This window comes from Pseudopipra pipra, chromosome 9, assembly GCF_036250125.1.
Source record: "Pseudopipra pipra isolate bDixPip1 chromosome 9, bDixPip1.hap1, whole genome shotgun sequence".
NCBI lineage: Eukaryota > Metazoa > Chordata > Aves > Passeriformes > Pipridae > Pseudopipra > Pseudopipra pipra.
The window spans coordinates 29,225,953-29,251,179 of NC_087557.1; the positions used below are offsets into that span (position 1 = coordinate 29,225,953).

Genomic DNA, 25,227 nt, shown 5'->3' on the forward strand with positions numbered 1-25,227 from the left:
CAAAACTGATCTAATATTATTATTATTATTAGCCAATATATATATGAAGAGAGACACGGATACTTTCCACTTAAGGATAACACGTGGTGCAGGTTAAATGAGAAGATTAGAGAACTGGAAATTTAGGAATAGGATCACATAACAGTTACACCTCAGGAATATTCTGTTTAAGGCAGTTCTTGAATAACTGGTACTGCAAGGGACTATTCTGACAATAGTCAAGTGCAGTCAGATGAACTTTTATGCAGAATTGTTTAATCTGATTCTTCAGGAGAAAATCTGTGAGTGAACAAAATACCAAACCTATACCACAGGAAACGTCACAAACGTTTCTTTTCTCCCATTTATACAGTATTAAAAGAGGATCAAAAGAGAAACAGCATTCCTGTGAATTGCCAAGTGGATATTAAATGTGACTGTATGATCCTACAGGGTCCTCTGTCTTTCCAAGGTCTCTGCAACACAACCCATCACAGGGAAGAATTCACAAGACTGGCTTTTCAGAGGTGTATTAAAATCTTCCATTTAATCTGTCTTCATTTTAAATGCCAGTGCAGCTATTATGATTTTAAATACTAGCAAGTAATAAAGAGCCATGAAAATACCCATCTACTGAGCAAACACAAGGTCTTAACTCCTGCAATTAAATGTCTGTAGGCAACTGCTTGTATCTAATTCTTGTGTTTTATTGAGCTCACCCACAGCTCTAAGTGGTTCCTGTAAGGCCAACTGCACTTCACAGAATCTCAGAAATGCACTGTATAACACATTATATGGAGGTGAAAACTCAAATTCCTCAATTACATTTTCATCTAGAACCCAGAGCTAAAAGTCAAATTGAGATTTTGAGATTTCTCCCCTTGTGCAACCTAATAGCTGCCAAGCATTGCAAATCTCCAAAGCAAGTAGAGAGGAAGAAGGAAAAAAAAAAAGAAAGAAAAAAGGGCACTAAATGAAACATTGGGCAAAGGGGAAAAAGTACTGAGAATAAAACAGTGAACAAGATAGAAAATTAAAGTAAGCTACTGCAGAATGAGAAAGAATTACACTATAAAAAGATACAGCAAAGAGATATGAGAAACTCCTGAGGAAAGACATATGCAAAATACTGAGCACAGCATATAACATTCAGCAGTGTAAGAAGATTTAAATCTACAAGTTCAGTCTTGATGAAAGCATCTCAAGAGAAAATGCAAACGGTTCTGAGCCAGAACACAGAAGCAAAATTCTCAAATATGCACCAAACCATATTTTTCTGAGAGGAATTACAATACACAAAAATTCCAATTATGTGTGTAGCAACAGAAAAATTAACATTAGCAATACTTTACAACTACACAACCCCCCAGATCAGTCTGTTATTATCTACAAGAATGTCTGTGTTGTGGTAAAATTTCTGTTTAGAGATCTCATATCTGTCTTTGTAGGAGAGATCTATTTTAATAGAGAGGTTGTGGGAACATCCATCATTTCAGCCTTCTCTCTGAATAATAATATTCTGTAATCTGTGATGATTATTTTTCCCATTATATAATCCAGTTTTCCCAGAAATATTAATACATGAATGTTGTTCAAACACATCAGGATTCAAAAAGCAACAAAATTCATACAGAAATACTACAATATACACTTAGTTGTTCTCCTTGTAGCAAGTCTTATCAACAGCTCTCGAAGCTTTTGGGATATTCATATTTTATCAAGTCACAATAATTTCTTGGAGAGTGCAAACAGCTGTATGAATATGCATGTCATCCAGCCACGTAATGTAACAAGGAATAATGTAAGTTTGCAGCTATATCAAATTGCTTCTATGACACACAGGAATATAGATTTTTTTTTTTCTTCTGTGGCAACATTCAAAGCCTTCTTGGAGCTAGACAAGATGCTAATGTCTCTCTGAGTTGGCTTTTAAGAGAGAAGAGAGATATAAAGCAGAGGAAAAAATCAACCATTGTAACCCCAAAGTGATGAAGGCCAGGAAGAGCAAAGCTGTGCAGCACCTGAAGCTCTGATAAAAGAACACCAGCAACACTCTGCTCAGCCAGAAACACCCCAGGCAAAGGGAAGAGCTAAACCTACATTAACAGCATGGAAACCTGGAATTCTCTGCATCTGCCTAATTCTGCTAAAACTGCCTGATGTGATCTCTGCAATTTTTTTCCTAATAAATACAAAAAATCCCCCGTTGCTCCTGGATCTGTGTGCTAACAGAGACAGTCATATTACACACAGACATTAAAGCATCCAAAGAAGTCAAAAGACAACAGTCCATTTTTCCCATTTACAATTTAGGGAACAATAATCTGTTTTCTATCTACCAGGGAAAGTGTCCACTTTGGACTGATGGCTGAAGCTGCAGATATTTGATCGTTATTTTGAAATCCTAGTTTGTCTAAACCGTGCTCAAATTCCAAATTTTCTGATTAAAATGATTTATTCAGATCCAAGACCGAACAAGATTTCATTATAAAAATCATGCAACTCTAATATCAAAACCCCAGTCATGCTGGATTAAACAATCATCTGTGCCTTGTGCCCCATATCCACAGGAACTGTGCTGGGATCATTTACAGAAACTACCACCAGTGGCTCAACTCTTCACATGAAGCAAACTGAAGATCATCTGCATTATATAATAATAATTTGAACTTGTCTATATTTACATTTAACGAATATAAGTAGCAATGTAGACATAATTTACTCTGGATAAAGTTCTGGAATTGCTGCATTTGATCAATTAATCTTCCTTAACACGATAATGATGACTCTTTCCCATGACACTCTTAAGAAAGTCTCCAACCTTAAATTCTATGTACAGCAGAATGCTAATTGCATGAGCTGTATCTGCAGTGCCTATTGCATAAAAATTGCTGATAAATCACTGAAATCTAATTAAAAGTTATTATACCTTTGGTTTTATCTTTCCAGATAGTTTTTAAGAGAAAAGAGATAACAGATGCATTTTTAAACAAACAAAAACCTCCCCCCCAAAAAAACCAAGTTCTGGCTTAAGAATTCCTATTGCTAGAGATGTATAAACCACATTGCTGTACCATACTGCATATTAAATAGAGTTTAATTTCGTTTGAGGTAGAAACAAGGAAGAAAAATGAAGACTGAAGAGCACGAAAATTATAAAGCACTGAAATTTTTGTGGAAGGACTTTAAATACTTAATGATTTATATATATATTTTTGGTAAGAAACAAAAGCAGAATTCATGGTTACCATAGTTACACATACTCTTTGTTGTGTTTCAATGCCACATGATCTGATTCAAAGTAATACACATCAGGCTCTTCCTCATCCTCCTCTGCAGTGTGGATGTTGGCACTCTCTTTGGCAGATGGAACATATCCAGCAACAAGCCTAGTCTCAGAAAGTGGCTTTCTTAGTCCATCACTCCCATGATCCCCCGCATTACAATTCCTCTCTTTTTCATTCTGTTTAATTTCTTCGGACTTTTTGGGAGATCCATTGATATTATTATTATTATTAATACCTACAGGGACACTCTTTTCAGTAGGACTAAGATTATTCTCCTCGACCTGTCCGTTTTCTCTACAGGGGGAGTTATTTTTAGTGGGGCTGCTTCTGGCAGGGGCAGCCCTTCGCGGGGAAGTTCTCAGCGTGTATCTGTGTTCTTGGAGTTCCAACATCGACGTCACTGGGGCTGGGACACAGTTCAGCACTGCAGGATGTGCTTCAGGTTCCCCTGAGATTGATGCACTGTCATGCTGAGCACTGGGGTTGCTATTGGTGTTTTCAGCACACTGTTCCTTAGAGGCACTACTATCTCCTACAACATCCACCTCCTCCTCCGAATCCCTTAACAAAGATGGCTGGAGTTCAGAAAAGGACCCCGGAGCTGGCTCGTACGCCTGACTACCACGCTCCTCAGGCGAGCAGTCATTTATTAGTTTGTGGTCCTCTAACTTTACCTGTTCTTGGGAGTTTGTGCAAGGCACATAATGGTCTACAACGCTGTCCTCTTTGCTGCTGTTGAGCAACAACGAAGAAGGGGCAAATGAGTTTCCATTTTCTGCTACTGTTTTGTCCTTGGGCGGGCGGGAACCAGCAGTGTTCTGCTTCGCGCTCCCGTCGAGCTGACAGTCATCACAGTTCAGAGAATTGGAGTCTCTCTCTCCAACTCCATTGACAGTCTGATAACCCGCAACCTCTTCGACGACTGCAGAGTTATTAAACCCTTCTGCACAGACATTCACCTTTTTAACTTCCCTTTTCTCACAATCATCCAGTAGAAGACACCGGCAAGCTCGCTTAGTCCCCGCGGGGGCCGCGTCATTGTCCGACACCAAGCTCTTGTGCTCCAATGACTCCTTCTCTGCTTTGGGAGGCAAGTCTTCCTCGGAGCTGTTGGGTGCCTCGGAGCGCAGGCAGCGCTTAATTCTCTTCAGGACCGGTGAGACAGGCTCTGCTGGCTTTTTATCGCTGTTCTCCACAGTCTGTTTGTCAACATTATCCTTCTCCGAAGCAGACAGCCCTCTCTTCCTGGGGCTCACCCACGATTCCCGAGCGCTCTGTTGTTTCAGATCAGTAGTTCTCCCACCGTTGCTGCCCTTCTGAGTTTGCACAGACTCTGGCCTCTTCTTTGGTGACCTGGATCGGATCTGAGGATGGGGTGAAACCTCCTCTGGGTGAGCGATACTGCGGTTCCTTAATGTTCTACCACAAAAGTTTTCATCCAAACCATTTAAACCCACTGTAGATCTTGTCACACGAGTAGATCGAGAAGCAGCCATACTATGGCGAGTCCCCTAAAGTATGTTCATCCTGATCCACTCATTGGGAAACCTTCGACAAAATGGAAATAAAATAGTCAGAAAAAATACTTAAAAATCACCTCTGGACACGGTAAATCTAAAGAATATTTTGTCACAAATGTACCAGTGTAAAACTGAGCAAGCCCATGCAATGTATTCACACCACTTCTTCCTGTGCTGTTTCTTTAGGTCAGTAAAAAGTTTTCCATCTCAGCTACAAAGCAGCTGACTTGGTATTTGTGGTTGTTCTGGCTTTGGTACTTGTGTGGGAATGTTGTTCATATTTATGCCTTATGCAAGGCTGGAATGTTCCACTTGGGCTCTAGTTACTAAAATATACTGTTTTTACGTATTGTACCTATGTTATAATGCATGTTATAATGTCTGTTCAAGTAAGAGGTATGAGACTGCATTCTTAATATCCCACTGTTTCCAGCTACATGGTTTCACACACTGAGAAGTAAACCATTAAAATCACATTTGCTTGCTCATTTGTTGCTTAAAGCAAAACCCAATCACTTATTAATGAGAACTGCAATTCTAATTTAACAGGGAATTAGAAAAATAGAGCACACACCAGTAAAAAAAATACTTACAGTCATTAAGAGGAAAAATGAAATAAAACAACATTTCTGAATCAGAATCATACAATCATTCCACTTGAAAAGGACTCTGGGAGGCAACCCTGTCCAACCTCCTGTCCAAATGAACATCAGGACTGAATTCAGATGTAGTTACAAGGGACACTGTCCACCAGCTGGGTCTTGAAAAAGCACAGATATTCCACAGCTTCTCCAGGCAATTTGTGCCAGTGTTTGTCTTTATAATGAAAATATTTTTTCTGATCCTCAGGTGTATTTTTGCATCACTTACAACAAAAAGCCTGGCTCTCTCAGCAATCTCCTCTGAGGGACCAGGTGGTTTCCCAAGTCTCCTCCCCTTTTAAACTTCCCATGAGATGAATCATCACCGACATCAGATTTAAGTAAATTCAAACTCAAAGGTGAGTTTCAAACATCCCATTGAGGGTGTCTGTATTTCACATTTCAGGGTGAAATGTGAGAGTACTCGACAACCTCAAAATAACATTTTTAAGAGAGATCAGTTCAGTCTTACCCTTCTATTCATTTAGTCTTTAAAAATTCCATGTGTCAAAGTGCACATCACCACAGCCCTGTCACAACAGCCATGCTAATGAACAGATTCACATTTGTGCATAATGGCCTTCCCTTCTTCATCTACCAAATCCCAGGTTATACAGACCTGTTCAACCGACACGTGATGTGAAGACTTAAAATTTTAAATATGGAATCAAACCTTTCCCACGTTACTTAGAAAGGCTGAAAACGACAAAGGGAGAAAATTGTTTCAAGAGGTGTTTTTCATGTTCAGCAAAGGAGGTAAAAAAGGAACATAAATTCACACAAATCTACTATTTAAGTGGTCCTGGCACAGAAAAGAGAGAACAGCACAAGACCAGCACACTCTTAACCAATACACCTCAAATCAATACCAATAAAATAAACTAAACCAAATTCAAATGCATGCTTTGGTCAGTAATTACCCCTGCACTCAACAGACATTAGAAACCATGTGTAAGAATAAATCTTTACTGACTTGTTGGTATGTGACTTTCTAAAGAAACAGACCTTACATGACAAGATAAAAAGTTATTGTTCACTTAGTACAAGTGTAAAAAACTTACCATTGCAATGCTAGAAGAAATATAAACTTGTGGCATTTCATACAGCAGACTCTGTGCCACTGAAATAATATCAATCACCATTGCTGATATCCATGGTGTGATCCAAGTGCTTTACTAGTTTAGGCCATCACATTAACAAGACTTTGAAAACTGTCAAGAAAAAGATAAAGATATCAATAAAACACTTAAATCATTGCAAATGAAAAATGCAACAGGGCACGTAAACAGTAAAAGCTTTTTTAAGAAGAAATTATCAATTTTAGAAGCGTCCTACCTAAAGAAAGAACAGTATGCTATAAAGAAGGTGAAATACTAATTTAGGTTTCAAATGTAAAACATCTTTCTTGGTAGTTTCTAAGTGATTCTCTGCATCACACACTAAACGTGTAAGCAAATGAACAGTCATGTGTTCAAACCTCAGAAGATATTTGAAGAGACACAAGAAAACAAGCAGTGAAAGGTATTACAACTAATGAGTTATGAAATGCATTGTCAAATGTATTTTATAATTAGATACACGGTGAAAAACAATTATTTCTGCTCTTTAATTTTAATTAACTGAGCAGAACTCTGAACGTATATTGGCTCCAAATCCCTGAACAACCTTCTCCTCCACAACAGGACTGAAATGCTCTCTAGAGGTCACATCCAAGGAAAACAATATGTATAAACAATATGTGTACCCTGTTTATAGTGAACGTGAAAGAACTCAGATATTGAAAGACAGAGAGAAATCTGCAGATCACAAAGTCAGACAATGCCTTCTGCTGTCACCAGTTTGGGCATCTTTGCCAATGCCCAATGGCTGTGACTTGAAAAAACAGCCCAGCAATCCCATCTAACAGAACACCTACTGCTCTGGAGGCACCATAAATCACTAAAGAATTGTGGCTACTGGAGCTTTCTTCCTGTTCTGTTGACTTCATAAAAAAAAGCTGATTTTCATCTTGACAATTCAAACCCTTCACGATGTGAAACACAAGCTGGCAGGTTTCTCCACATTTTTCTTTCTACACAGTTTTTATATTTAGATTACTGGAAACTGTCTTTACTCTCATCCTAGTTATGATTTCAGAGTGGTAAGAGCAGAAAATGAATTCACTATTAAGTTGCCAACTCAAAATATAAACTAAATAAGAGAAGAGATTAATTATGTCTAGTTGTAGTGAAATTCAATAACACAAGATGTTTCCACAGTGATGTTACATCAAGTATCATAAATTCCATTATGTAGATAATTAAATCAAATCAGGTTTCAATTATTCAGTGGGATTTCTTAATTTAACAAGCAGCAGAGAACTACCACGATAATAAGAGAAATAAAGAATGGGAAAAGAAGAAGGCAAGGAAAACCACTTGAAAATGCAAGTTACTTAAAACCCATATTATTGCCTTTCCTGTGGAAAGACACACATGGAGATACCAAAAGTAAGGAACAAACACCACACCTCAACAAAAACACCAAAGCTCAGCAACTTTGTTAAAAATAAAGAAATACAGAAAAAAAATCTTTAAACAAAATATAAGTGGGTCAATCAGAAGGAGATCTAATCTCTGAATTTTTAATTACTTTACCAGTCCCTAGTAAAGGACATTCTCATCAGTTGTTTCAGGAATGGCTGCAATAGTAATGTCAGTCTTTTGCCAGATTTGTACAACTCATCTCTCCTGATGTTCTTCCCCCAAATCAACCTTATTTTACTCACAGCAGGAAAGACACAACCCCTGCTGGGCCTGTTTGCCTTTGGGGAGAGCAAAAGCATTTTAGACACAGCAAAAAGATTGTGTAAACATCACAAGAGGAGAAACCAAGGCAGGGGAAAGAAATTCTACCCAGGCAGGATTTTTTTGTTCAGTAGCAGTTTGAGGGGAGGGAATAATTATTTTTAAAAACTGGAAACTTTAAGCAGGACACACTGAAATGATTGCACTTTAATTACAGCTCAAGACCTAGAAAACAACATTCACAAGGGCTTACCAAGTGAACAATTAAATAATTTTTCCCAAAAGTTTCCCTGGAAAAACTGTCTTGAAAATTAACTATTATTCCTTGACATTGCACAACCAATTACAATGACTTTGTTTTCACACAGAACAACCACATCTTCCATGGCAAAGGAATCCAATGGAAGAGCAATTTAATGTTTTGGACACCACTCATTTTAGAAGCTACTTATGGAATAAGGAGTGCAAGGGGAACTAAAGATGCTTTTAGATCTAAGCCCTTCTTCAGGGAGCCACATCAACATTTAATGAAGAACACTGGAATAATGGGATAAAGACTCCAAGTGTGAAGACGAGAATCAACTAAGAAACAACATATTCTGGTTCCACTAAAAATGAATCCTGTCTATCTGGGAATGAAGTATGAGCCCAATAGTTTAAAGGAATGAAGAAACGTGGGTACAGTTAAAAGTATGTTAACGTGGCCCTGAGCTAGAAAAGAAACAATGAAGAGAAGTGGTCAATAAATGAACACACTGGGTGTAAACAAGACCTGAAAGCAGCAAAGCAACAAAAACCTCTGCTAGAACTGTGGTGGAGCTTTTTATAGACATGGAACTTATGATGGATAAATTAACATTACATACAACATTAAACAAACAAACAAAAAAATTGTGTACCGGGGGTGGGGTTCAGTCAAAAGACTTTTGATCACACTCATTTCTGGCGTCAGAACTTGGGAGGCTTTAATGTATATTCCTTTTCTAAAATGGATTTTATTCTTTTTTAAAAAGAATAAAATCCGTGCCAGATTTTCCATTACCTTTTTCAAACAGTAACACTTCAGAACAGACCATCACTTTTACACAAATCTTTCTAACACCAAAACCCAGAACATTTTCTGGGAAAGAAAACAAGCTGACACACATCTGTACCAATTACAATAATGTGGGATTTGAGGGTGTAAGACCGTGCATAATTTACCTAGTTTGAGACAATGTACACTCAATTATCCTATATCTCATCCCAAAATATTTAATTCTGAAACCCTGTTTCATTGACCTAATGATTTTCTAGACTTAATATAACTGTATTAAAATATCTGTGACTTTAGGTAAGACACCACGTTCCTGCCCCTTCTGGTTTTGCATTTTCCACAGATAATTACACCAAACCCTGAATGAGCTTTTGTGTTTGCCTAGAGACACCCTGATCATTACACCATTACCTTCTCGTCAGGAATACACTCCAGACCCCGTTATTCCACTAAAGAAAAAAACAATTTGTCCATTTTAAGCATGCCTGGCACCACTTTACTGTGTATCTCAAAAGCAAATATTCATAAATGACTTAAAACTAAAAAATAAAAGTGGTGGATCTCTGTGGTATAAAATAGCAGTTCCTAAATTCTCTGCAGAGCAGTGGCATGTTACTTAAAAAGGAGAATTTTTTTTGCTCAAGACAAAAAAAAAAAAAAAACCACCTCTGAAAAGAAGAGAATCTGCCCAGCCTCAGGATTATCAGGATTTGGGATTATCTCCACACAGAATGTATATCACTTCCTAACAAAGCAGTACTACTGAATCAGGGATGAATTTCCTTTAACAAATTCTCTTCAGCAGTCTATCACATCTAGAGCACGCCAGCATCTCTTCCCACACACCCTGAGCTTTGCAGAACTACATTAGCAAGGAACCAGTTTTCTGGAACCAGCACTGCACTTTTCTGATTCTACATCACATCAAAATAAGCAACACTTTCAAATGATAGAAATAACCTCCACCAAAAGACACCGTGAAGATCTTACCTGAAATAATATATAACAATAAGCAGCTTAAAGCTATAATGAAAGGTTAAATGCAATAAAAATAAATAAATGGTGCTGGAATTACTCTGAGATTTCAGCTGTCTCAGACACAGGAAGGTTATATTACATATGGTCAAAACACAGAATGGGACTAATTACATTGTATATAAAAGGATAGCAAGATAAAATAAAGAAAATAAAAAAAAAGAAGTAGAATAGTAGGAAGAACTTTTCAACAGGTTTTAAAAGCTAGCAAACTAACAAGGGAGATGTTTTACTCAAAATTAAAACTGGCTAGGAACCAAAATGGATAGTTCAATATGAGATTTTTCTTCCTTAAAACAGATGGGTTCACCAGGGTAGACAAACCTATTCTCAAGTAAGAGAGGAAAAAAATAAAGGCATCACCCCTCTTCCAGCCAAACATTCCAGGATAACACTGCAAAATTACTTCCTATAACACTAAAGATGAATTACACAAGTGTGCCTCTGCAGAAGAACTCCAGAAAAGTAACCACTGTACGAAATTTCTTCTCCTTAAAGTCTAAAACACTTAAACTGCTTTCACTTTCTTGTATCTTGGCCAAATTCGACTTTGTGCTGAAATTATACACTGAAGCATCTGTCTCAGACTGATATTCCCACCCTGCTGTCTCTCCCCTGAATTCCCAGTCAAAATAATTAGTCATTTCTGTGCACAAATATGGAAATTATTTTAAACCCCTCTTACTGCTTAAGACACATCTGACTATTTCTTCAAGAGGCTTTTCTACCTCCGTATTTTGGAGTAAGGAACTGGAACTTGGAATGGGTGGAGAAGCCTTTGCCTGAGAACAAAAGTGCTGGTGGAGCTGAGCCGAGGGCAGGCTGAGGGGAATGCTAGAGGTGAATGGACAGGGAGGGAGAGCAGCTAAAAATAAACAACATTCCACACTTCAACACACCAAAGAGTGGGTTCATCTTAAATGTGTCATCTTAACTAATTTAAAAAATGCAAAAAAATTATCAATTACTGTAACATCATTTAATACAAATTGCATTTATCTTGAATGAAGGCTACAGCTAAACACTGCTGAACTTATTTATTGACTCATATGTAGTCAATAAATACTACTAATACATAGTCAATGAAGTCACTGTTGTCTGATACAATTAACTTATCAAGAAAATTAAAATCAGACTATGAAAGAAATAACTTCCATGTCCCAGTTAACCTCATTTATTGCCCATCCCTCTGTATCCTTATCATCCCACCTACCCACTCCACTTTATCATGCCAGGTGAAAGGCCCACTCTAAATTATAATATGCCTTTTTCATCTGAAACCATTCAATTGCTAATTAGCTTTCCTGTTATCCAAAGAACATCTCCTCTGCAGGATTACCAACACGTGTGACTAACATCTTGGAGATACATTAAATCACACAGGTTCTTCAAAAGCTCATTATAAAATTAATTACACTAACTTGATTACAGTAACCACTTATCAAAATGTTCCCCTAGCAGAATAGACTCCAATATTATTTAATCTCTTAACCACAGCCAGCACATAGTTTTATATAAATAGGAAAAATATTACTTCCTAAAGAAGTTATTATTGCAATACACAGAAAATACCTAGCATTACAAAAATTGCATTTTCCAATAGGTAGGCTGCAAATGTAAGGGGCCATCAAGTACTTAATAATCCTGCTAAGAGTTTACAGGTGAAAAGGAAGTTGATGGAGAAAAGCAGTGCTCCTTTGCTTTTTCCTAAAACCTCCAAGATAAGCCAGTTTTGTCCTTTTTCTAGAATACTACACTGGAAACCACTACTCTGATTTCCTATTGGAGCAATGACTACAAATGACTGCAAAAAAATGACAAAACGCCACTCTCTGAAGTACACTGCAAAGTGCATATTGTATGAAACGCTGGAGAGAACATTTTTATCCCCGATGATTTTCAGTCAAGGGCATTCATTTGAAATGCACCAATTAATAGAGCTTTTTATATGCAAAATTCCAGCAGCAGCTCCAGAAGACTCAGAAGTGTGTCATGATGGCAAAGTGGCCCACAGCAGAGAGTTTGGAGAAGGGGCACGAGGCAAATTGCAGTGTATACATGCCCTGACCACACTGCTTGCAAACCATGGATAGCAGGTAACTGCTGGGATAAAACCCCCTTCAAAAGGGGACTCAACTTCTGTGAGAGCTGCAAAATCTTGACAGTTCTGAGGTGTTTTACTCTCAGATAAATTTAGGGGGGTTGCCAAGTTGGCCAAAGGCTTCAAATACTACTCAGTGACAACAGTAAACAGAGGGACACCTGAAGGGTTGATCTGAATTATAGCTCTGAATGCTTAAAACACACTCTGGACAGACTGAGGGCACAGAGGGAGCCCAGAACTATCCCAAAATCTACAAAGAAAACCAATGCAGCTTGTCCCAGCCAAGCTGTGGCCCTGCTGGGTCTCCTCACCAAGTGCATTTTCGTGCTCCCAGAATTCCAGGTATCCCAAAATTCCAGGCATCCCAAAATTCCAGGCATCCCAAAATTCCAGGCATCCCTTGCCACACCAGCTGACAGTGCCTTTCATTACAGCACCAGGCTCCACATAACCAGACGTACTCTCACATGCAAGGGGCTCCACAAAGTCATGGAACAGCTTCTAAAACAGTGTCAGCTTTAAACTTGAATTTAAACACAGCAGCAGCCTGCTGCCATCAAATCCCAGAATCATGGAGGTTGGAAAAGACCCTGAAGATCATCGTGTCCAACTGTAAAGGACTTGCCTGGTGCCTGGTTTTGCCTGGCAGTCATTTCTACGAGCTCCTGTGGCTGCACTAAGACTGACTCTGACACATTAATACAATTGTATTACACCGAGCCACGTCTCTGGTGTGCAGCCGGCAGGGAAACATCTCTTTTCTACAAGAAACTGCCTGAGATGCTACAGCTGTTGAAATGTTTCATTACTATACCCCTGTGCTGGTACCTCAACGCTGTGGCAGTTCTCAAAATAGTGATCTGCAGCAAAAGGACCCATCCCTCCTTTTTGTTCCAGCCTTCCATACAGGATATTGTTTATTTTCATTGTCTCTGCTGTTTGGTCTAACTGCAGATGGTCTTTCACGCGGTTCTGAAGGCATTCCTGCTCTGTGAGCTGCATGGCAGCATCACCTAACCAACAGTGACCCTCTCTCCTCAGGAGCACTTGAAGGCAGACAAAAATTTTCTCCCAAAACTGCAGATCTCAGCACTTACAAACATCTCACAATTTATTCCAAATTCTGCTTCATAACCGACACTGAGCTTGTCAAGCAGAGGTTTCCCACCCCTCTGGAGTCTGACATTCTCCCTGGATGTTCACTCTGTGTTTAAGTGCTCTGAGTAAGAAGGCTGTTATACATATTCCAGTCTACTTGGCTTGGAAGTTTCAACTGGTGAGTACTGAAGGTTTTAAATGCATTAGGAACCACATTTTTTAAAAGCTCTTAAAAGAACAGAGAGCAGCCCCCTTCTGTTGTACTGCTGTCCTGTCTGTGGGCACAGGAAACCAGACCTGCAATATGAACATTACCATGGACCTTTTCCTTTAATTACAGTATAACTGCTGGTAATAGGGGCCTTCATTTCAAAATACATAAACTTTGTTATAAGAGTGACCCCAGTTCAATCAGTACATTACTTTTTCTAGGTGCTTCTATTTACATCCAGCTACTTTCAGACAGGATAGATGACTACGATTTTCTTGATTTAACAGCACAGTGGTAGCCTGGTTAACTTTTTTATTCTAATATATATAATCCAAACAGAACTATGACTGCATCATGTGCAATTTTGTTTTGCTTGATTGCCATTTCGCTTTCTTCTCCTGCTTGCTCAGAAGGTCTTTGTAGGCCAGTGCATTCACTGATAAACAATATGCTGCATTTAATTTTCTAGGTTTTCTGTGCTCTGCCTGGCCTATGCTGACATTACTAACTGGAAATACAAAGGAAGTTCTGTCTGGCCTACATTTACATTTAAAATCTCAGCCTTTTGGTTACTCTCACTTTCTCAATATGAACATCTTCTTCAGTTGAACACTTTGGCATCAAATGTCATTGCTGCCCTGTAAAACTCCAGGCAGCTGTTTGTTCTTTTCCTACAGCTCTTTGCTCTTCCTGAGACCACTGACAAATAACCTTTAGGTTGGTTTGCTCCCCTTTCATTTTTCACCTAGATGCAGGCCTGCTCGTAGGTTTTGCAGTTCCTACAGCCCTCAGCACAGTTAAAATTCAGACCAGTCTGATTCACACTGTTTTACTCTTTCAAAGTGACAAATTTATTCTCTTGAAAGGTTAAGCCAGAAGACACAACTTTTCACATAGTGCCACTACTCATCGGCTGTTTCTTCTCCATGCATCTGATTAACTTGCTAAATATACATATTTTAAAGATTTAAAAGGCATTGCCAAGTATTTCTGAGACTTTACACTGTTACTCTAAGCCTACCATTAACCTGTCAACACAATGCTGAATTATAGCTACAGTTTACCCTCTGTATGGTTTTCTTTTTGCTTCTTTTATTCAACTTTGTGATACAAGGAATAACCAAGTATTCTGCTTTGATTCCTATTGTTCATCAGGGTTTTGTTTTGCAACACTCAGTTTATGATTTCCTGCAGTTAGGTGAGACAATTTACTGTCAAACCCCTGCTCACTGTTGAAGCAGAAAATGAAAGACTGCCTAGCAAGTGAAAAATTCATTCTGAATTCATTTCTCAAGGTGTTCTGTGCTCCAGATACTGAGATGTTGCACTACAGCTACAAAGCAGAAGGGCTGTGCCTGTTATTGCCTGAGCACAGGAGCAGATCTGTCACCTGAGCACAAACAAACTTCCCTCCCCACCTTAATTGACTGCTCCCAAAACTCCTTCCTCAGGAAATTTAAATGCAAATCAGTTCTGTTGAACTTTATTAACTTCAAGCCTCTTTTCTCACCCGGGGTAAAGCCAAATGTCTGTGCAGTCAGTGCTGTGTCTCCAAGAGCAGTGAGAAGCAGATGGTTAGGCAAGAGCTGCTATATATAATACCTTTACAGCTTCCCACTATTTTTAGCTCAGAGTCCTCTTAAGTCATATGTGATTTCTATCTATTTACTAAACTTCAATGAATCTCCCTCCCATGAACTTCCCCTGAGCTCCCATAAATTTTTAGCATTCGTGCTACCCTACTGATGTGTGGGTAAAAGAGAATTCTACATTTGCATTTCTACAAGTGGGTGCAAAGACCCCCAGCCTGGCAAAGAGGAAAGGCTACAAGATTAGATACCCAATGCAACTCACAGCATTTCAGCTTTAATTCTTTCTCCATTCTCCTTTCACTTGGTGTTCTGGTTGCTTTTTCTTTAATTAGCAGAACAAAAATTCTGTGTTTTGCTCAGAGCTCCCCCTTCTACTTCAGTTTTTCTGACTTTGCCTACATCCATTTTTCCAGGGCTGAAGAAACAAAAAAATTCACGGTATTATCAATGATGGAAAGCTACTGCATGCATAAATCATGCCTTTGCAACTACACCATCAGAGGTGCTTCAAAGAGATCCACTCAGCACTAGGAACCCAGGTGTGTGTTTGCAGCTGTATCTACCCTATCAGAACACATAAGACTTCAAGGTTTTAAATATCACCTTGCCTTTTCCCATTTGAATTTTCTGAAATTGAAGTAATTTCTCACAAAGATTTGACTTTCCTCCTTTGTCTCGAGACAATAGGACTCAGGGCCACAGTAATATTCCATGGATTTTATACATCATCAGTTATTAATTCAATAATACAGGGCGAACTAGGACCACATTTTAATAGAACAGCAATTAGAGCATTTAACCTTTTACCTAAAAATACATGTCTGGCTATGGGATCTCAAATTCTTGATATTTATTGCCCCAAATAAAAAGGAGATGCTCATTTTCCCATTCCTCGCATTTAGTCTGTGCCATCAGGTAAAAGAACTGAAGGAACATTAAAAGGCTATTGGAGTTCCAGGTTCAGCCACTGGAGAATTTCTCAAAGCACAAGAACAAAGGGGAAAAAAAGAGCTCCTGTCTCCCTTCAGCTCATTTTATCCCACATTCAGGGAACGGTGGAAGCTGCCAGAAGGTGGCTCAGGGAGTGTGAGGAGATCCTTCCCATCCCCATCCTGAGCAGATTGCTGAGTTCAGCCACTTCCCTAAATGGCCAACCCAGCCCAGCAGGACCAAATCTGCACTTGCAGTTCAGCTCCTGCTCTCCACAGGCACAGGCTTTGTCTCTGTTGCACACCGGGATTGCTCACACACGGTATCAAATATTTAAGGTATCAAATATTTAAAAACTTCTCATGGGAAGAATTTCGATAAACCTTCGACTAAATGGTTACCTTATTTACCAGGGACTTAGGTACTGACACAAACACAAGGTAAAATTGATGCTTTTCCTGTTTTATCCCTCTGAAGCATTCAGCTATAGAGATATGATTGCTCCAAATGTTTATTTTTCACAAGACCAAAAGCAACATGACCCGGAGCTTCCTGAGTTTGCCACAGCTACAGTTCGAAATTTTTGGGGTATGAATTTGAAAATAATCACTGAAAGCAGTTACAAAGTTAGAAATCACACTGATTCACTCTGACAGTCATATGCACATTTACAGTCATAAAGATATCAAGCAGAAGACTCTATATAGGGTTCTTTTTAATAATAGATCACTTACAGTTTGCCAGTGATGTCCTAAAAAAGCCTTACTGGCTCTTTCGAAGGCACAGTTTTTTCAAACTAATCCAAGGAATCTAACAGCACTATATGAAACCAAGTGCTGTGCCTGTTCCTCACTTAGTACCTCTGAAGGGCTGGCATCAAATATTAAGTAAGGATTCACTTGACAAATCTAGTTTACATGCCATCCATGAAACTGCTTAACCTTTTTAAAAACATTACAGGAAAAAAAAAACCTGATTGTCAATTATCTTGGAGAACATCTACAATTTCTGTTAAAAAAAATTGAAATTATTCAGCTGTGAATAACTGTATTACCCACAGCACAATGCTACAGCCATTAAAGAAGAAAAATAAATACAGTAAGAATGTATCTCTTAAGCAGCCTTTGCTGTATCTTGCACATACAAAGCCCTCATAACTCAGTGATACATTATCTCTCTGAGGGCAATAAGCAATTAAACACATTCCTTCCTAGATAACAGGAGGAAAAAAAAGACTACATAAAAGCCCCATACCTCTAAAAATGAGTTTCACAGTATCTGAGGACATACCTTTGCTGCACACTCCCAGAATGAATGGGTATTTTATCTGTTTTATCTCCTTGGTGCTCTGCATAAAGAAGCCATTCCAAAACTTTGATTATTCCTATTGCCCTTTTCTGTCCCAACTCTGGCAGACAGATCAGTGTGGGGTAATAATTTTCCAAGCATGGCCTCTGCAAGTCAGAGATTTTTTTACCACAGAATAGTTAATATTTTATGTCATGACCTCTTTCTAACAATACTCCACACTATTTTTTTTGACACCTCATGAAAACTGAGCTGGTGGTTTTACAGAAATGTCTAAGAAACAGCTGATTTCAAGTAAGGCTTGGGGGTTTTTTTTGCATAAAGTTATTCTGTTCTTATGTATTACTTCACATTTCTGACAGTGAGTCTCTGTTTCTATTTTAATACCCTTGTTGTGAGATCCTTCTGACTCAAGACAGTGGTGAAATAGAAGAGCCATCAGATTTGTATCACCTTAGCACCTGATGAGGGTCCTAAGACCCTCCAAATGCTTATTTTTTACAAGACCAAAACCAATGTGACCAGGAGCTTTCTGAGTTTGCCACAGACACAGTTTGAAATTTTTAGAGTACTGGTGTTCAAAATTGAAATGACCATCTTCTAACATCTCAAACACCTGCCTATCCTCAGTTAAAATGCCCCTCCTGAATCACATGCCAGCTAAGGTGGGCACTGCTTCCTTTCTGGAGTTCTCTGTGCATACACTGGATTATCCTTGCTCAGCTGAGGAAAACATTAAAACTTTTTGGTTTTTAATTGGCTCTTAGTGGTGAGAAAGGAGTGACTCTACAATGTGTGTGTATTTAAACAGCCACTGAGGAAATAAAAATGTAAATCCATGGGTGAGTTCAGAGAATCATAATTAAAAATGAGTTGATGGGGGCAGGAGCCTTTGTCCAAGGTTACACATTCACTGACAGCAAAGGCTACAAGGGTGGCAAAACAGCTTCTTTAGAGACTGAACCCTCTTTTAGCAGCTGGTTTGATTCAGAAAGGTTTTCACTCCCACCCCAAGTGGGTCACTCTCATAAGGATCTCAGCATTTTGCCTCCCAACTACTGCAAAGGTCTTTTCTCTACCCCTGCTCACTCCTATCCATTTAGAGACTTCCCAAAGGAGCATTTCCTTCGTTTATTGTTTTGTCCAAGGCACCACTTTCCTTATGCCTTTCTAGCAAACAAAGCCACAGCCATCTCTCCTCTCACTCCTCATCAACAGGGTGGACTCACAGGCTGGTGAGTCCTTCTCTCTTGAATTTCGAAACAAGACTTCCCAGGCAGCTTTCATTTCACCCTTAAATGATTTAATCTGCAAAAAGGGGCAATCCCACTCCCCTGCAACTCTCAGGAGCATCATCCTCATTATTGCCATGTATTTGCTTTGGTATTCAATCCCATCTCACAGTGAGCTGATTGAGAAAACACAAATCCTTACAAAAGAGGCATTTTTCTCCTAGTTTAGCTTCCTAGACAGGCTCAGTGTAATGGTCAAACGAGCCCAGGTGCCAGTGGAAAGCAGGGGCCACCACTCTGGGTTTTGGTGACAGACATTCCTTGGATCAGGTTAGCTGTAACGTGAAGCCTTCCTCTCAGGCTCTACCCTGGGCTTTGTAAGCCTCAGCAGCACTGTTACTCCTGTTAACTTGGAACTCTAAACTTCCACGCTGAGGATAAAGATATTTTGTAACTGATGCACAGGAAATAATTCAACCCCGGTGCTGTTTCTCTCTGTACTGCCCGGCTATAACCTGTATTATTGTGAACTCCCTGGGGGAAGAATTCTTCATGTCTGCCTCCTGCAAAGCAGGGGTCACCGTGCCATGTTTTATTTTATTTTCATTCTGGTTTACTGTTCACTTTAATATAAAGCTGCTAAAATCCTAGTGAAAAGTTAACTGAAATCCAGCTGATGCAAGCCTTCACTGCCACAACCTGAGGCAAAAAAAGGCACCCGAGGGGAAAAAAAAAACCAGGAACTTTCTATATTCTTATTTGTTACTGACTCGAACCCTTGGGCTCTTTTTGACATCTTCTCATTATGGAAAATATAGTCAGTGAAGGTCAAAAAGCAACAGTTGTCCAGCCTTCAACAGGAGCTAATTTCTAAGTATTAGAAAAGCAAACTTTTGTTTCAAAGCAGTCACAGGAGCGAACCAAGGAGCGAAGCCGTAACACAGCCCACGCACAGGGAGGGCACATTTAAGGGAGGATAAGCAAACACAACTTAATTCTAGTTCATGCCACTTCTGCAGGTCAGGCCTGCTGACACAACAGACAGGACGAGATGAAACGTCCACATGATTATTTGGTGCAAGTCATGGAACAAAGCTGGAGTGACACACGAATCAAAACTGAAAATGGTACCAAGAATATGACACAGAAAAGCCTCTCCAGAGCTCTCCTGTTTCTCACAGAGAATCTCCCGACCTTTTGGGATGGTTTCTTTGAGAGAATTTCTTGGGCCCAGTAAATACAGACATACAACAAGTTTTTTTGAAGGGTAGTTGATCTAACTGCAAGTAAATTCAATTATGAGATATACCCTAACAGCAGGACACAAAGGTCTGATCACCAGAGTCACCTCTCAAGTGGAAAATCAATGAGACATGAGTCACACTGGATACAATGACAGTAACTGGCTTGTCTTTACCTCCATAACCTGCAAGGGAGGCCAGACATTCCCTCTCTACATTCAGAATTCTGATTGAAGAACAGAGTAACCCCTCATGCAACATGGGAATTCTCAGTAAAACCACTGCTGGGCTTTAATTAACCAGAGATCTTTTCAGATCACAAGAGATGTCACTGGAATTCCCCACTAACTGAAATTTTAACAAGAAATCAATTACCTATGTGGTTGGTGTGGGGTTTTCCCGAGGTGCAGCCATACAAAAAACCAACAAAAGCCAAATCTGTTCCTTTACACTTGTATAATGTGAACGGCCCTGACAGCAAACTCTACCCCACAAAGCAATGCATCTGTGAGAACGAACCACAGAGGATTCTTGAGCATTTGCAAAATTCTCTTTGGTTCAACAACTAAGACCTTCAAAAAACATCTCAAGAAGCACACTGAGATAAGACTCTGAATCTAAAAAGCCTTGAAATGAACTGTAAAGTAAGAAAAGAAATGTGGCTTTGGGGTGGGAGAGGTGTGGGGGAGCTTTATCTGCTCTAGGACATCATAAAAGAGTAAATGTTTCTCATTGTCCTTTTCAGCACTGGCTGTCAGATGACTGATATGTGAAGAACCTTTCTCATCTGAAGTATTTTAGGAATCCCCTTAACAAAGGAGCACTGGATTCCCAATTATATGATCCAGAAAAATTCTCAGCTGACCTCACTTACTAGAAATGATGTAACTACACTTTGTTCTGTTAGAAACCACTTCCTCACAGATGGATTTAAAACTATCCATGTATATGTGAAAAGTAACTGCCCTACTGCAGCCTCTACAATGATACTGCCAATAATGATTTTTTTCAGTCTTTCTTCATTTTTTCACAATGCACTGGATATAGCAGAATTTCCAGAAAACTGATGCAATAAACACCAAGATTCTGATAAAAATAGGACATTGGTTAAAAAAACAAACAAAGAAACAAAAACAAACCATAAGCTGTAGTGGCTTCTCATTATGCCTATTTTTCCAGGACAAAATAGAAAAATAAATAAATAAACCCAAACCAAACAAAAGCAGTAAAGTTGCCAACTGAGGACTGAGAAGACCTGAGAACATCTGGTTAGGTCCCTTTTTCCTGAAGTCCAGCTTTTGAGGAAATGCCCAAAGAACAGTGCTGGCAGCACAGCAAGGCACAGAAACACTGTCAAATCTTATCAAGTCCCAAGTAGAGTGCTTACTAACAAAAGCAATATAAACACGTCTACCTAACCTGTAAAACTCGCTGTTAGTTGTACTCTGACTTTGAGAGACACAGAAAGTGCAAGTAAATGAAAAGATGGTAGTGGGTGGAAAACATGTACCAATATATTCTAATTTTAAAATGATTATTAAAATACAAATTTTAAAGTTGTCAAAGAAATCTTGTACATTAGAAACAGAAAAAACCAAACAACCCACAAGCAACCAAACCCCAGCATCTGTTGCCATCAGATTCCCACTCCAGGTCCTCAGTCAGTCATTGCCCAGACGCTGCCCCAGTCAACTCTCCATGACCTGCTCCAAGGTCCAGGTTAAACCAGCCTTTTCCAGGCAGTTCTGGCTGACAATTGCATCTCAGTTGGAGCTCTTCTCCTGGAGCTCAGGGAACAGGTGCATCTGTCTCTGCCTAAGACTTCAGCCTTTGTGCTCTGACTGCATAAGAGACCCTGATCCCTTTAGAATGTGCTACAGAAAGGCCTCTGTACTGTAGGGATACACAGGAGGAAAATCCCTGGAAGACTTAAAATTATTAGAGGAAAGGAACAAATTCTTTTTCTGACATCACTCTAATACAGTGAGCAGTGTTTGCATTCCTCCTGTATTGATTTTTAGATTTACATAAGCAAACACTGCACCAGGACCTGAACCCGGTGCCTGCTCAGTTCCCAACACTTTGTTTCCCAGTGCTTTAGTCCCAATTTCCCAGCAATCACAACAAACAGAACCATCACACCCTGTGAGGTGAAAGTGTACATAAAGTGCAATCCATATAATTGGGGAGATGGAAAAATGGACTAAAAGCCTAATTACCATCAGGCTACAGTAGAGTGACAGCATTGTTTTATGTGAATCCTCTGCACTCTTCTTAAACGTTGGGAATGTGACAGCACTTTAACCTTTTCCTAATTCCAGAGCACACACACAGGTGACACAAAGCCTATCCCTCACTTGCCATTAAGCCCAAGGCAGCTTTGTCACATCTCAAAAACCAGAAACACTTGAACAAGGGCACATGGGATGGAGGCAGTTGATATGGAACAGAAAAAGGGCAGAGTAAGTAATTAAACTGATTTTAGTTCAAAACAGTTCCATCAAATTGTCCAGCACTTTTATCTCTAAAAAGCTTTAACAATTCATTTGTGTCAAGCTTAGCTCTTCCAATTTAATAAAATATTTTTAAATCACCCCAAAAAAAAGCCTCAAAGGAGAAATTTTGTTTAAAACTACCATATGTAACAGACAGGAAACATTTCTAATCAGGTTTTTCCATACTGTGACCATCACTTAGCAATGGCCACCAAAGACTGAAATCTGTTTCTAATACACGGAACACAAACTGCTTTTAAATAACATTATATTTGTATAACAAACATTTCAGGAACAGGAAGACTTTACAAGTGATGATTATCCCTCAAAATACACGTCTGGGGTAATAACTGTAATCTGTATTTTACAGAAACAAGGTGGAGTTGACTTCCTGATGTGCTCTATTGCAGAGCCTGGAATGCACCTGATTCCCTGGCTCCTTAGAATTAATCTTTTGAGCTTTGCTTCTCTCTAACAAAGTCTTCTGGAAGACTTTCACTCTGGCTCAGTTTACTTCCACTCGATCATTAAAAACACATAAAGGCAAGTCAAAGGCATTAATTCTACAATGAAGATTCTATGGAAGTTATCTTCAATGTTACATCCCAGAAGGCTTTAATAAATCTTTTCTAGAAAAACCCTTTAATTAATATATTTGCTAAATTTTTTTAGCTAAATCTTACAATTATTAATCCACTAATTATATTTTTTGCTCCACCACGTTGTTTTGGTTTGTTTTTTATATCATGGCCAGCAAAATTACAAAAATCTAAAAATGAGGACAGATTCAATGCTCACATGTCATTCTGCCTCCTATGCCAAGGACAGACAAACTATACCTCTATCACCTCTAAAAGGAGGTTATTTAACCTTTTCTAGAGTTTTCAGCAATAGATATCCTATTACCTCCCTCAGATATTTAACCCTATGATTACCTGGCCTGGATAGACAATCTTTCCCGGAGCTGGAAAGCTTTTCCTGACATGGAAATCTCCTTTTGCACTCTTTAGGACTATTATTTCTCAGCCCACCTAGAGAGAACAGTCTATTATATTCTCCTCTGTAGCAAACTTTACCATATTTGAAGCCTATTATTATGTCTCCCCATCTCTGCTACAGACTAAACAAGGACAGTTCTTTCAGTCCTTCCTTAAAGGTCATTATTGCAACTTTTCTCTAAATACTCTTCAGCTGGTTCAAATCTCTTTGAAGAAGAGTAACAAAACCAGACACAGCCCATCATTTGAGGCCTTACCCTGGGTACTGCAGAAGAATTTCCATCTCACACTCAACAACAATCCTGGTCATATAACTCCAGGATAACTCCAGTTTTTTTGTCACAACTCCTTTGTGTTCACTTTGTGATACAGTCTGCAGAAGTGCTGCCCAGCCAATTGTTTCTCATATTTAAGTTTATTATGGCTACTCAAAGGTATTATTTAGTGTTTCTCTTTACTGAACTGCATCCCACAGAGTTCAGCTCATTCATCAAATTTATCAAGATCATTTCACACTCTAATGCCTGTGTTCCTTCCCAGATTTGTACTGTCCAGGCAGTCAGTAAATCTGCTTTGTTCTATCACCCAGGTCACAAACTGAAAGACTAGACAGGAATTAATTCAGAAAATACACCTGCACAGTTCACACTTGTGTCTTCAATCCTGTATGTCCTTAAAGCATTTCATTAATAAGTGATTAACCAGCACGGCAAATCTGCTCTGACAATCTCTGTTTCTGGTGTTTGTAGATTCCTCAGCTGTGGAGGTAACGTGCCTGACTTCCACATTCAAACATTAATATCCAGGGGAGGCTCTACCAACTCTCCATTTTAATTTATTTGTTTGTGGCACAGTAACCCAGTTGTTAGCTCCTCCAGTTCTGAATTTGGGTTATCCCTGGGTATATTCCTGTACTGGAGATACTACAGAGACATTTCAATACACACAACCCCCCTCCCCCACACACCACTAACTCCAAAAAATTCAGATCTCAGGGACACACATCTACACACTAATAAAACAAAACCAACAACAACAAAAAGCAGGATGTTCCATTTACATACCAACAGGTAAAGTCTGGAGAACACTCATTTCCTTTTTGACTTTTAAATTTTCAAACTAAAGTGTTTTCAGTTTAAATCACCCCATTTTAGGCACACAAATCAGCTATTTCTCATGACAAGAGACTGTCAATCCTGGACAATCCAATTGCCAGCATTCCTACTCCTATATCCTGTGATGAAGTTCAACAGCCCAGAAAAACTGGAGAGCAGCTCCCAGCAATGTCAAACACTGCTAGGGGGAGAATCAACTTTCTTCTGAGTCAACCAGACACGAAGCAATCAGCTTAATGTGCAAAGCAAAAATATTTAAATGGAGTATCAGGTAAAACTCCAACCATGGGGTGATGGAACTGCTGAAACAGGCAACACAACGAGGAACTTTGCTACCAGAGGGATGATCTCTGCAGGCTTCCAAAGGGCAGAGGACTGCACTGGCTGAGCTCTGTATTTCTGTGTTTAAGTGAATTCATTATAAGCATCAAAACACTGAAGTAACTTTAAAGAACAGTTATTGGAAGTTAAGCTACCAAGCATTTTGACTGAACATACAACAAACTGTATAAGGGAAAGTAATTAAATGCAAACTGTTAACTGATACACAAATTTTGAACACAATCTGTACAAATTATCAACCTACTACACTACAAATCCCAAGTATTTTGATTACAAA

The 25,227-nt window shown here is 39.1% G+C and overlaps 1 protein-coding gene across 4 annotated transcripts in view; it reads right to left on the reverse strand.

The window, feature by feature from the left end:
- The window catches only part of ZZZ3 (zinc finger ZZ-type containing 3), a 54,172-nt gene that overhangs the window by 25,362 nt on the left and 3,583 nt on the right, over positions 1–25,227 (reverse strand). For all 4 annotated transcript variants that reach the window (XM_064665530.1, XM_064665527.1, XM_064665529.1 and 1 more), the window contains exons 2-3: positions 6,489–6,638; positions 3,243–4,814 (exon numbers count right to left, since the gene is read on the reverse strand). In XM_064665530.1, coding sequence (XP_064521600.1) covers positions 3,243–4,762 — 1,520 coding nt within the window. In that variant the 5' untranslated portion in view covers positions 4,763–4,814; positions 6,489–6,638. The remainder of the gene's footprint in view (positions 1–3,242; positions 4,815–6,488; positions 6,639–25,227) is intronic.